Raw genomic sequence first — 12,840 nt, 5'->3', positions numbered from 1 at the left:
TCTATGATCGCGTAACACGTGTAATATGCATCTGAACGCTTTTCAATCTTGAACGCTGAAGAGTCTCAACTTCTATACCATGGAACAAGGAAATCTTCCTTCTTTACGCAACAGGAAATACTTCTCGCGTCTTTGAGAAAATAAGAAACCTAACCATCTATGATATACAAAGAAATAGAAAGTATTAATAGAAAGTTCTAAAAATGTCCAAAAAATGACATAAATTTCATTCGTTTAATCGTTTCGAAAATTAATTGTTCTACCTGACATAAATATGTAAGAACGCACCTTCTTCATGATTTTTTGAGAGTCATGATTATTTCTAAATAACCTTCTGTTCACTTTTTATTAAACGTTTTAATTATTACTCTAAAACTGAAAATTTATAATTAATTAGAATTGAGAATATTTATTTCTATTAAACATAATTAGCATTGATAAACTTATTCATTTTGAAATAACTGTTATCATTTTGGTCGATAATATAAAAATCTACTTTTACCGATTAGTTTCAATCCGGTAGGTAAGTTAGAAGAATGTAAAATTTCTTGCATTCAGTCGGTAATGATGGAAACCTACAGGAAATGATGAATGAAAGTTTTTTAAATGTTAATGTTATATTCGATAATGTATTTATATACCTTCAAATAAGCTAAGCCAATAATTAATTAATAATAATTATTATCGCTGCTTATTGGTAATGCCATTGTTTGTTTAAGGGTACTCGTAAGATAAAAAAAATGGTACTTCCTACAATATGAAAAATAACATTTAATTTGAGATTTAGAAAAATATTCTTTTACAAATTAATAAAGAATAATATAAAAGCACAGAGAGAGAGAATTGTTTTTATATACAAAACTTACAAATATATGTTTTTTTTTGTTTTTTCATTTAGCGAGAATTTATAATTGAAGTATTAAAAGCATCTAACGGTAGAGCGTTGTTTTTAAAATCTATCATAAAATTTTGAATACTTTGTCGCAAATTCCAGTGTTCCTTAAGCAAATATTGTTCACACCACTCTTTCTTTAATTTACTGATTTGTTCAAATTCTGTTATTATTTCACACTTCTCTTTTGGGCTAAAACATTCTGGTATAAAGTCCTTGTTATCTGTACTATCTGTATCATTTAATTCAATAATTGTATTAATTAAAGTTTGATTTTCTGGAGCATCGTTAATGCATATCTGATCATTTATAATATTATATTCGTTATCAGGACCAATCCATAAAACAAAAGTTCTATTAAACGATAGAATTTGATTATTGTCATTTTTATTCATAAATAATCCGGTAACCGATATCATTAAACGTTCATTGTCCTCATACATCAGATCATATTGAAATGAGTTTTGGTAATGATAAGTTTTTGGTAATTCATTGATAGTATTTAATATATTATTTTCTCCATAGTATAAAAATTTACGTCTTTTATTTGAATTTGTTACTTTTAAAATATTTCTACTTTTAGTATATTGCACTAAATTTTTTTTATGAGCGACAGAAAATGGAATATTGAAACTTAAAGAATAAAGTGCCTGTTTACCATATAATCCTTTTAAAATATTTCTATCCTCTTGATCAAATAAATTAAAAAAATGTCTAACAAACTTATATACAAGTTCACGTCTTGTATTGTTTTTGAAGTACTCATTATGTGTTATTGGACAAGTAGAATTACATACAGATGCACCGTCCAACTCAATTATATGAGGGCAGTAAATCATCGCAGAGCTTATGTATTGTTTAGCACTAGAATAATTTTCACATAATGGATTACCATCTAACCAAAGTTTTCTAATCATTACATCTTGTAAGATATTAAGATCTTTCATATTTAATAAATTATTGTATCTTAAATCTAAATATTTCAAAGAATTTAAGTCTAACAATTTTAAACCGTCTAATATAGACAATTCATTACGCTTCAAATTCAAATATTTAATTGTGGTAAATTTACTTTTAGCGACTGTTAATATGTGTTCCAAATTAGTCTGATGAGACAAGGGACAGTAAATAGTTTTATATAAATCTGCATCCTTATGGAATGCTTCTAAATCTAATAATTTTTTATTAAAATCATACCTTTTAGTCAAAGTATTTAGAAGAAGCGGTTGAATGTTAATAGTTAAATCAGTAACCAGGGCAAAGCCCAAGACAATTGTTAAAATCAGATGATTACCGTCTGGAATTTTAATGATTAAACTAGATCTGCATAAACTTTCAATAGCAGGACCACAATTGTTGGCTATAAAATATGAGTCTTCTCCTCGCACTTGATATTTCACCGGTAACAAGTGCGCCGGTTCTACAGAATTTAATATACCTTTTAATACATCTTCCTTGTCGTACAGTGCACCTTTAATTACTTTAAATTCATGCCATATATTAAGACTATCTATTAGCATATGTTCTGGGTAATCGTTGATTGGACCCATAACTAATTTAATTGCCATAGATGAATCTAAAATGTAACTATGCAAATTGCTTTGCATTTTGACTTGATTTATTGTCAAATCAATAACATAACATTAATAATAATAAATTATTATTTGTTCAATAATTAGATATCAAATTATTAATCACTTTTACACTTGGTGTGAGAAAATACCTGTAAACAGAAATATTTCTTATCTTTTTGTATACTGTTTTCTAACCTAAAAATGAATTTCATAATATACAAATATATTTACCTGTGTAATCATGTGATTCATAATTACAATTAATTCTATTAATTGTATATGAACAAAAATAAAAATCTTGATATTTATTTGTTCAATCGAAAAAGAATATTAAAATGTTTATCTCTTAAAGTCTTTATCACTTTATCACTACTTCAGTGATGCCACTTCCTACTTTGAACTTAAAACTTACTATAATACGAATTTTAAATATTTCAAAATTACCGCTCGTTTTAGACGTTCTATTATATAAACAAATGTATTATTATTTAAATATTATAATTCATTTTTTTATCAAGGTAAAATATTATTTAAATTAATTTTAATTAATTAACAATATTAATAAATTCAAACAATTTTAACATATCAAATTAAAATTATTTAGTAATGATTTTTTGGTCAATAATTTGTTTTTATTAATTTTATTTTATATTAAAATTAATTTTAGTATATATAAATAAACTCATAAAACATTACGTACACATACATACGGCATACACACATGCTCATATATGACTTACATATATATTACTTTACATTTTCCAAGTTTCTATGTAGTGGAAAAGTTCAAACACAATGAATATTATTTTATTTTATATATGTGTGTTTATATAATTCGTTAGTTTCAATATTTCTATTTCTTTATGAAAACCGTACGAAAAACATAAATAAAGATAGGTGATATTGTTGTCTCGAAATCAAAACATTTCGTTCCTGTTAAAGGTGACAATAGTCTCTTTTGCATACAGGATCTTGAGGAGAGTAGACGTAATTAAAGTAGGGGTCCGTGTTTCTTTTCTAATATCCACACACATTTAATTATTTTATATTTTATCTTAACTTTATTATAATTAATTTATTATTAAAGATATTTTATAATGTAGCATAGAATATCAGAGATATTTGTCTCATTATGAAGAATACTGTTAATTAACATATATATATATATATATATATATATATATATATATTAATCGAAAGCGGGAATCTGAATAGTTCTCGTCATTATAATACGAATAAATAATGATTCTTCTTTAATTTCTTTAAACATATTAAAAAATATGTTATCATAATAATATTAGTAGTATTCAAATATTTAAATATTCAAATTATAATGACGAGATCCAATCAGCGTACGCGTTTTTTAATAATTTTGATGCACCAATCACGATCGTTTTTTAATAGGAAGTTCCAATTAATAACGATATTATTCCATTATCGAAAATCCGTTATTAGTTCACTCGGGTCCTTCGGTTAATTACGTTTGAATCGGTTTTTTCGTGGATAAATTTGTTTAAAAATTAAGTTTAATAATTACAATGGTAAGCTAAATATTATCTTACAAACTTTCTTTATTGTTTTATTTCAATATCAATATAAAATATAAGTTATTTTATAACAAATATGTACAATGAGTATTATATAAAAAATTAGATCGTCGATCTTCATACCTATTGCAAAAAAAGAAATTTTAATAGAATGATTTAAATAATTTTTCTTTTTCTCTTTTTTATTACAGTTTAATTATTACCAAATTGTGGGATTATCATCGAAAAAGAAAAGGAATTCTTCTGGGTGCCCAGTGGATCAGGCCTATCTTTGACTTTACTTCGAGATATTCATCATTTACGTACGTACAACTGTGAAAATTGTAAGTTATTTATAATTAATTTTTGTAATATTCTATTTTGGAAAAAGAGGTGATAGTTTTGTATCTTTGGATAGACCGTTGATCGTTTCGCGTATACTTATATATATATGTATACACATGTATATAATACATGTGTATATGTATATACAGAACGTGAAGGAATATGTCGATACGAAGCGCATTATAGCAATTCAATAATAAATTGTAGAACGCTCGGTCCGTTGTATTATGCGCAGGTAATCACAGTAATAAGCAGTTCTAAAAGTAACGTAAGTACGTTGTAGGTAGTAACGAATAAGCCATAATCTTAGAGAGGATGCTCTTCTCTTCCTTTCTCAACGCATCGATTCAACAACGTTCGATGTTAGGACGAACGAAAATGAGATAAAGTGAGAGAGAAAATCTAGCAAAAGATCCATGGGCGTCTAACGTAAACGCGATTATATTTTCATGATCGATTTATAACTTTATAGCTTTTCTACAATCTTTTCAAACAGATTTCTACTTTATCCGAGTGTTCTCATTTCATTCGTACGACATTTTTTCGATTATCTATATATACATATATATATATATATTTTGAGAATTAATTACTCGCGCCATCTGTTTGTGAAAGTTTAATTTACATTGAAAGTTTACTTTATCATATGGTAAGTTATCATAGGAAAATGTCGGTAAAAAAAATTGATGTCGGTAAAAAAATTTACGTCGGTAAAAAGTATTTTATTTTATTTATTACCTACGTATAATGTATACGTTTATATATATATATACATATTCGTACACTGTATAGATCGTTTGCAATCTGGGCCCCTCGGGCATAGAACTCTTATAAAGTAAATATAGTATATACGCCTATGTTTCATGAGTTTTTATATATATATATATATATAATACATATATGTATATACAATATATATATATATATATATATATATATATATATATATATATAGGGAGTACCTCGTACGTACCCGTTAAGCCAACATCTAATTCGATAACTGGCGAAAATAATAACGTAGCGATCCGTTGCCGTTCTAAGAGCAGAAGGAAGAAGACCATCTTTTTCAGCATCCCTTTTTCCTGTACCGGGTGTTCCCTAGAAATCTTTACAAACAACAATAGACATTCCATTGGTTTAGAGTCAGATATTTTTTGATTATTTTCTTATATTCTTACCATCCTTATAATGATTACGATCATTGACTCGAAGAAAAACAAAATAAAATGATTGAATAGCACGCGAGAAGTAAAAAAAAAAATAAAATTAGATGGGTATCGATTTTGACGTTGAAGGGGTTAAGAAAAAAAAATATTGGAAGAAAAGTAATAAAAAAAAAAAAAAAGAAAAAAAAATGAAAAGGAGATATTCTTTGGTGGTAGAAGAAACGGTAGCGATTTATAACGAAGCGTCCAAAGCTACCACGGTAGTCGATGACACTTATTAAAAGTTTCGAAGGTAGCTGGGAGCGGTGCATCGATCTTCTTCGTCGTTCCTGTCTCGTACCTCTTCTTCATATTCTTCTACTTTTCCTCTTTCTCTTCATCTTCTCCATCTTCATCTTCTTCTTCTTCTTCTTTTTCTTTTTCTTTTTATTTCATCTTTCATCTTTCTTCTTCCGCATCTTCTTCGTGCAAGGAAGCAAGCATGCCTTGTTGCACGTCGACGAGAAATACCGAACAGTTTAATAAGCACAAGCGGTAGAAGAGATAGTGCGATACAAGATATGTTAGAACCCGCGTACCATCCATCACAGTCTCTCCCTTTCTCTCTCTCTCTCTCTCTCTCTTGACTTTTCGGAGGCTACTTTACGAACTCGATTCGAAAGGGGAGTAGATCTTTCTTATATGATGAAAGTGGAGCAAAGATTAACACAGAGACAACGTTCATCTCGATTGAAACTAACGTCATTCATTCCATTCTTCATTAATTAAATCACTATTCTTTTTTTTTTTTTTATATAATATCATTTAACAGCACCCCAAATGTAGGGTTAATAAATTTAACTTCATCATGCAAATATTACCTACAAACTTTATACAGATTTACTATAATTATGTTCGTTTATAGAATTAGATTATACTTTAGGTTTTACTGATAAGTTTTCAGAACAATGTATTGAATATATAACATCAATAGTCAATAATTTTCACGGACAACGTAAATTAGTGAATCATTTAAAATGTTCTTAGATTCTGAATACGAATATTTGCCATTGAAAAATAAAAACATAAAAAAAGGTAAAGGAAATTACATTTTGAACAATCTAATAGAAGGAAAAGTTATATTTAATCTCGATCGTTTGCTCTAACTTCTTCCCTCCTCCTGCACCTTTAGCCCCTCCTCTCTTCTTCTTCTTCTTCTTCTTCTTCTCTTTCTCTCAAATGCATTAAATTCATCGTCCGTATTTCTGGCGTAATGTTAGCGACGATAATAAAGCTCGGAGGCGCGCTCGTTCCGTATCCTGGTGTTGTGGTCGCGTGCAAAAAATACGTTAATTCCGCGTAGCTTGCATGACCGTGCAAATAAATAAAACGGCAAACACATCGGGGCCGTGTGGCACCGTATTTTATATTTTATCCGGTTCGAATGATTGATTGCGCTCTGGTGTTGCTACCGCCACAGAGTCCGCGAACGAACCAACCAACCAACCAACCAACCAACGAACGAACGAACGAACGAACGAACGATAGCATCTCTCGCGAAATGCCTTGCCACGGACGCCATACCTACGGACGACTGTACTTGTCGTTTCACGCATTGTTTATTATTGTCCGATGCTTTTATCACGATCGACGTTATGTTGCCAACCGGTATAGCCTACAGTAACAACGCTACTACCCTTTACATCAGCGTGAAAAAGACTACAAACTATGGGGGAGGGGAATAGTCCTGGTAGTGGTAGATGGGTTGCACCCCTGGTCCTTCAGTTTCATTCTATTTTATTCTGTTCAAATTTTCATTTTTGTTTGTTTTAAATATCTCAGAGATATCGAAATTGAATTGATTCCTCTTAGGTCGGATTGAGTTCAATGATAGAAGGAATTTATCGTGAAGAAATGATCGTTCTATGCGTAAATTGGTAGAATCTGTTACGTGATGGTTTGTATTATTAAAAGGAAATACGAATGTAACTTTTGTTTTAGATATATTATTATTTATTTCTAGATTTATGGGGATCTTTATATTATTTTGTTGTTGTTCTATCAAAAAAATTGACTTTTGTCGCATATTAGATTCTTTATTGTATTGTACTGTGGGTATTAGAATTATTATTGTAATATCGTTTACGGTAAGATTTTTCTTGACGATAATACTACAAAAAAATAAAAAAATAAAAAAAAGAGAAAGAAAAGAAAAAAAGAAACATCTCTTCCTCTTCGTTTTCTTTTTGTTTCTTTTTCTTTTTACAAAATACATAGAACGATCGAAGAATGTACGAAAGTAAAAGCGGAATAAGGGAGGCCAGAATGTGCGCACGCTCGCGTTCTCCGCGTGTGTACCACGAGGAAGAAGATCGTAATTACAGAAGCGAGACTGAAAACGCGCGCCTTCCTCCTTCGGAGCCTGCAAGGCACGATCTTCGATAAGTATAGTTGTTTCAGGATCGCGTCGATGCCTCTCTTTTACTCCCGCTATCTCGCATTATTGGTACAGGTCATGTGAAAAATTTATTGGCTCAAGCCGGATGCGTACTCCATCGTCTTCTTCATCTTCTTCTTCTTATTCTTATTCTTCTTATTCTTCGACGTTCCTGCAGGCAACTACTGTCATTTTTATATTTATCAAAATACCCCTAGAAAAATATCGAAAAATATCTACACTCTAATACATAGTCTTGCAATCTTTCAGTAGATCGATAACTCTCTTCGTATGATTTTAATTAAAAGAAAAAATAAAAAAAAACAAACATTTTCACTTCAAACACACAAGCCGCATTGAATATAACCAACGGTGATTTAATATTATCATAAAAAGTATCACAATTTTTGTATATAATTAATTTTCAAAATTACAGATAAATCGCGCGCTCTGAACTATTTTATCGACGCGACTGTCGGTAAAAATTTCATCAGTTTTTAATTCACCTCGCTAGGTGGTGTTGGGGGTAACGTTTGTAGCGATTTTCAAAACCAAAAGAAAAACAAGAAAAATAATAATAATAATTCAATCGATCGATTTCTCTCAAATGCGATCCCCAGTATAAAAAAAGAATACTCCACTCTTTAACTACAGGTTAAAAAAAAAAAAAAACTTATCGCGAAAAATGAATTTAAAAAGAAAAAAAACAAAAAATGATTCACATTGTTAGGAATAATATAACATTGTATTTCTATCGTAGAAAAATAAAGAGATAAAAGCAATAGCACATTAAATTATCTAGATCCTCGATGATCGTGTTCCAATTCGTAATGCCCATAGAAAGTAAGAAAGATAGATAGATAGAAAGAAAAAAAAAAGGAAAAGAAATAGAAATAGAAAGAGAGTTAAAGAGGAAGAACTTAGAAGAAGAAGAAGAAGAAGAAGAAGAAGAAGTAGGATATTCGGATAGCGAGACGAAAGGGTACATTGACGCAAAGTAGGATGCCTCGGGGCAGATTCTAGTTGAGGTACAGATTTATTAGCGATAGAGAGTTTCGATAGCCGTTCGTGCATCACCACGCCCATTCCGCGTGGCCGAAGCTCCAAGAGAAGAAGAAGAAGAAGAAGAAGAAGAACCGAAAGCCCCTAAGAAAAGAAGGGACGACCTGCAAAAGAAGAGAAGAAAAGAGGTGAGTTAAAGGAGGAGGAGGAGGAGGAGGAGGAGGTTGAGGAGAAGGTGGACGAGGGTGAGGGTGAGGGGTAGGGGGAGGAGGAGGGTTGAGCCCTCCTTGGCCTCGATGCGCTTGCAACGATGCGGAACGCCACGGCTGGGCTGCTGCGCCGGCCCCAAAGAAACGCGAGATGCACTTGGGCCTACCGTCGATATATAGCGCCGATACTTTTATATTATTTTCTTTTTTTTTTTCTTTTCTTATTTCATTTTATTTCCTTTTCTTTATTATTATTATTATTATTATTATTATTATTATTATTATTTTGTCTTTCTTATTTTGTTATTTCATCGTAGTTGTTTTTTCGAAATCTTCTTCTTCTTCTTGTTCTTGTTCTTTTCTTTAGTGGCTCGGTCGATCGAACAACCAACGACGGTAAAGGAAAAATTTCTTCGACGATTTCTCGCCCTTTCTCTCTCTCTCTCTCTCTCTCTCTCTCTCTCTCTTTGTGCCTGAGGTGTTGTTCTCTCTTCTTAACCGAACTTAAACCCCTTTAGAGCTTTAGATTTTATTTTTGTTCCTTCTTTAGTGATCGTGAGAATGAGGAAAATTATCTTTCGTTCGGTCAAAGTTATGCGAAAGGTTTATCGAGATTTCACGTGATTTTAAACGAAGTATATATTTAGTTGCTTGATATTTGTCTTTTATTTGAATTTGTTTTTTTTTTAAACACGTGTTCAGTATATTAATAGTCTAATTAATATTATTATTGATTTATCTTAAAATACGTCAGTTTAAAATTGGTTGGTCATTTTTGGCAAAGTAAATTATGGGGTTTCATTGTATCAAGTATAATGCTAATATTTAATCATATTTGGTTTTTTTGTCTGTGTGTGTGTGTGTGTGTGTGTGTGTGTTGAGAATCCGTCTATTATCTAGTTTTTATCTTCATCATATTCAATTTTTTCATCGTAAAACCTTCCTCGGACTACTCAGATTATTATGACGAATATATAAGTCTTTAATTATAGTGAACAATAACGTTTTTCAAAGATATCAATGCCAAGATAAATAAGTTTTGAAACGTATGAGCATTGTGTTGGTTAGGACCACGATTAGTCTTTTTAATAAATAAAATAAGAAAAAAGTATAGAGAGACAATCAGAAAGGGAAACGATTTATTCGCACGGAACAACTCTCTTTCTCTTTCCCTTTATCTTTATCTATCTTTCTTTCTTTCTTTCTTTCTTTCTTAACAGTCAGATACAGTCAGATTCGTTATTTCAGCTGGGGGGCGGATCGAAATTTGTAAAGAGTAATAAAATGAAAATAAAAGAAATAAAGGTTGAATCGATCGGACGATTTAAAAGAAGGTACTTATATACTTTTTTCTTCTTTTTTTTCTTTTTTTCTTTTATTTTTCTTTTTTGTTTCTTCTTCTTCACAGTTACATCGCGATGAGACGCCCTCGACGATCGTTATATCTCACCGTAGCGATAATTAGCGATCGTAGTGGATGTAATCGATCGTTTAGTGCCAACAGACGCGAGAGATACATCCTGGAAAATCTTGGATCACTAACTACACGTATACATTCTATAATATACATTTACAAACATCAATAAACTCTTATAAATGCGTGTATGTGTGCATATGTGTATGAAAGAGAAGAGCGCGAAAGAGATAAAGAAGCATCGAACGGTGAATCTCTATCGGAAAGGAGCTTGCTTACGCCTCGGATTTATGGCTTTGATTACCAGTCCATATATACTCGTCTTCGTGATTTTGTATGGGTGAATCGTGATCTTCCACGCCTCTCTCTTTCTCTCTCTCTCTCTTTTCTTTTTCTCATTCACTCACTTACTCACTCAAGTCTGTTTAACTCCCTTTCTGCTTCAACCTTATCTTCTATATAAAGTTATCGTATTCTGACTTCAATAAGTATCCATTGTCTTTCGGTAGATTCTCTATTATATTCTTATTCGAGATTAAACTGACCGGTGTTTAATTTTACAGCTGTCGAAATTGCAATTTTTGTCAAGAACAATCAACATTGATCGTGCTTTTCAAATATTTATTTTGATTTTATTTTTGGTATCTTGATTAAAATGCACGATGTTCGAGTAGGATAAATATAACGTCAAATTGTATTGTAATGAATTTAAATTAATTCTAATTTTTCTTTACATACATAACTATCTGTATACTTTATTTTTGAATAGATCAATGTACAATACTATATATATATACGATTTAATTGCAATTAAATATATATATTAACTGAAATGCAATGTACGACAAATATAATATAAAATAGTATTGTGCAAGGAATTTAAATTAATTTTAATTTTTCTTTACACACATAACTATCTGTATACTTTATTTTTGAATAGATCAATATACTATATATTATATTATAATATATTAGGATAAATATATTTAATATACAATATATTAGAGAGGACAAAAATATATTATAAAATTGTATATTGCAATAACATTAAATTATTTCTAATTTTTCTTTACACATACACAACTATTATACTTTATATTATAAATATATATGATTTAATTGCAATTAAATGTATATACCATTAATTTGTTAGTAAAATACGTGTCAATTACATAGAAAGATGTATCGAGTTTCTAAAAAATATTAATCGATACGTGCTTTCTTAAACAAACCAATACATACATCTATAATATACATATATATATATAGAGATAAAATAGTATTAGAAGACGAGATGATCCACGTCGATCATTCGATCGTGGAAGGGCAGTTAGGAAGCACGTTTAACGCGCGCCGTGGACGCCCCATGTCGACCGGTGAGAAGATGAGAAACGTCGCGGGAGGTCCTGTCCTTAAGGAAAAGGGCCAACGATTGATGGACATCCTTGGCTACACGAGCCTGATTATTCGGTGCTCGCCTCTTTCTTTCTTTATTTTTTTCTTTTTCTTTTTCTTTTTTATACTACTTCTTCCTCTTTCTCGTACACGCAGGACGCAATGCGAACGGTGCACACGCAACGTGTACGCACTTTGGTAATCACCGGTCGTTAGCGCCTCATTCACACTTCGACTATCGATATATCGTCTCGATGATCGTTCGAGAAGGACGAATAATAGACTTGCGACATACCAATGAGAAGTCTCACGTTTATTTAATATTTATTCTGTTGGCTGTATAAAGGTAGTTGTTGTACCTATATGTGTATTCGGTTGGTCAATAAGTATTGTTGTTAGTTTTTGTAATTTCATTTTTTTTTATTACTTAATTTATAATATAATATAAAATATATATATATAATATTATTAGTATAAATACTATATAGTAATTTTTTTAATAGACAATCTTTAGTAGTTTATATTTAAATATTAAATATATCATTATTTTGGTATTTAAATTCTCAACATTACTTGCAACTCACAGCTCAATATACATATACATACACATATATGTATATATATACACATATATATATATATATATATATATGTGTGTAAATTTACATTTAATTTGTGTAATTTATTTCAAATGTTTTCCTACTCAACTGTGAATAATTTTATTTACTTTAGTTATTGCATTTCTACATGATATGGGTTGTTATATTAATGCATTTCAATAACCAGTGCTATATCAGTGATTGAAATTACACGGTATCCTATTTCCAAGATATAATTTTACGATTGACAATTATACTATTAAAAAGAAATATATTTACTCTCGTTAAATTGAATACAGTGT

At 30.2% G+C, this 12,840-nt stretch overlaps 1 protein-coding gene and 1 long non-coding RNA gene across 2 annotated transcripts in view; one reads left to right on the top strand and one right to left on the bottom strand.

Moving 5' to 3' along the window:
• Positions 1–751: 751 nt before the first annotated feature.
• Positions 752–2,853, bottom strand: LOC107065777 (nuclear RNA export factor 2). Its single transcript, XM_015319757.2, has 2 exons — positions 2,698–2,853; positions 752–2,615 (listed from the first exon to the last, which is right to left on the bottom strand). The coding sequence occupies exon 2, from the start codon at positions 2,497–2,499 to the stop codon at positions 895–897; it is 1,605 nt and encodes a 534-aa protein (XP_015175243.1). The 5' UTR covers positions 2,500–2,615; positions 2,698–2,853; the 3' UTR covers positions 752–894.
• A 1,067-nt stretch (positions 2,854–3,920) lies between these two features.
• LOC149032534 (uncharacterized) overlaps positions 3,921–12,840 on the top strand; it is a 116,146-nt gene continuing 107,226 nt past the window's right edge. Inside the window, exons 1-2 of the long non-coding RNA XR_016176640.1 lie at positions 3,921–4,007; positions 4,205–4,315. This is a non-coding gene — a long non-coding RNA (uncharacterized LOC149032534). The remainder of the gene's footprint in view (positions 4,008–4,204; positions 4,316–12,840) is intronic.

Source organism: Polistes dominula, unplaced genomic scaffold (genome assembly GCF_049000335.1).
Source record: "Polistes dominula isolate Pdom_NZ unplaced genomic scaffold, Pdom_raw_medaka contig_23, whole genome shotgun sequence".
NCBI lineage: Eukaryota > Metazoa > Arthropoda > Insecta > Hymenoptera > Vespidae > Polistes > Polistes dominula.
The sequence above is the reverse complement of the archived record's forward strand: the minus strand, read 5'-3'. Positions and strand labels throughout refer to the sequence as shown.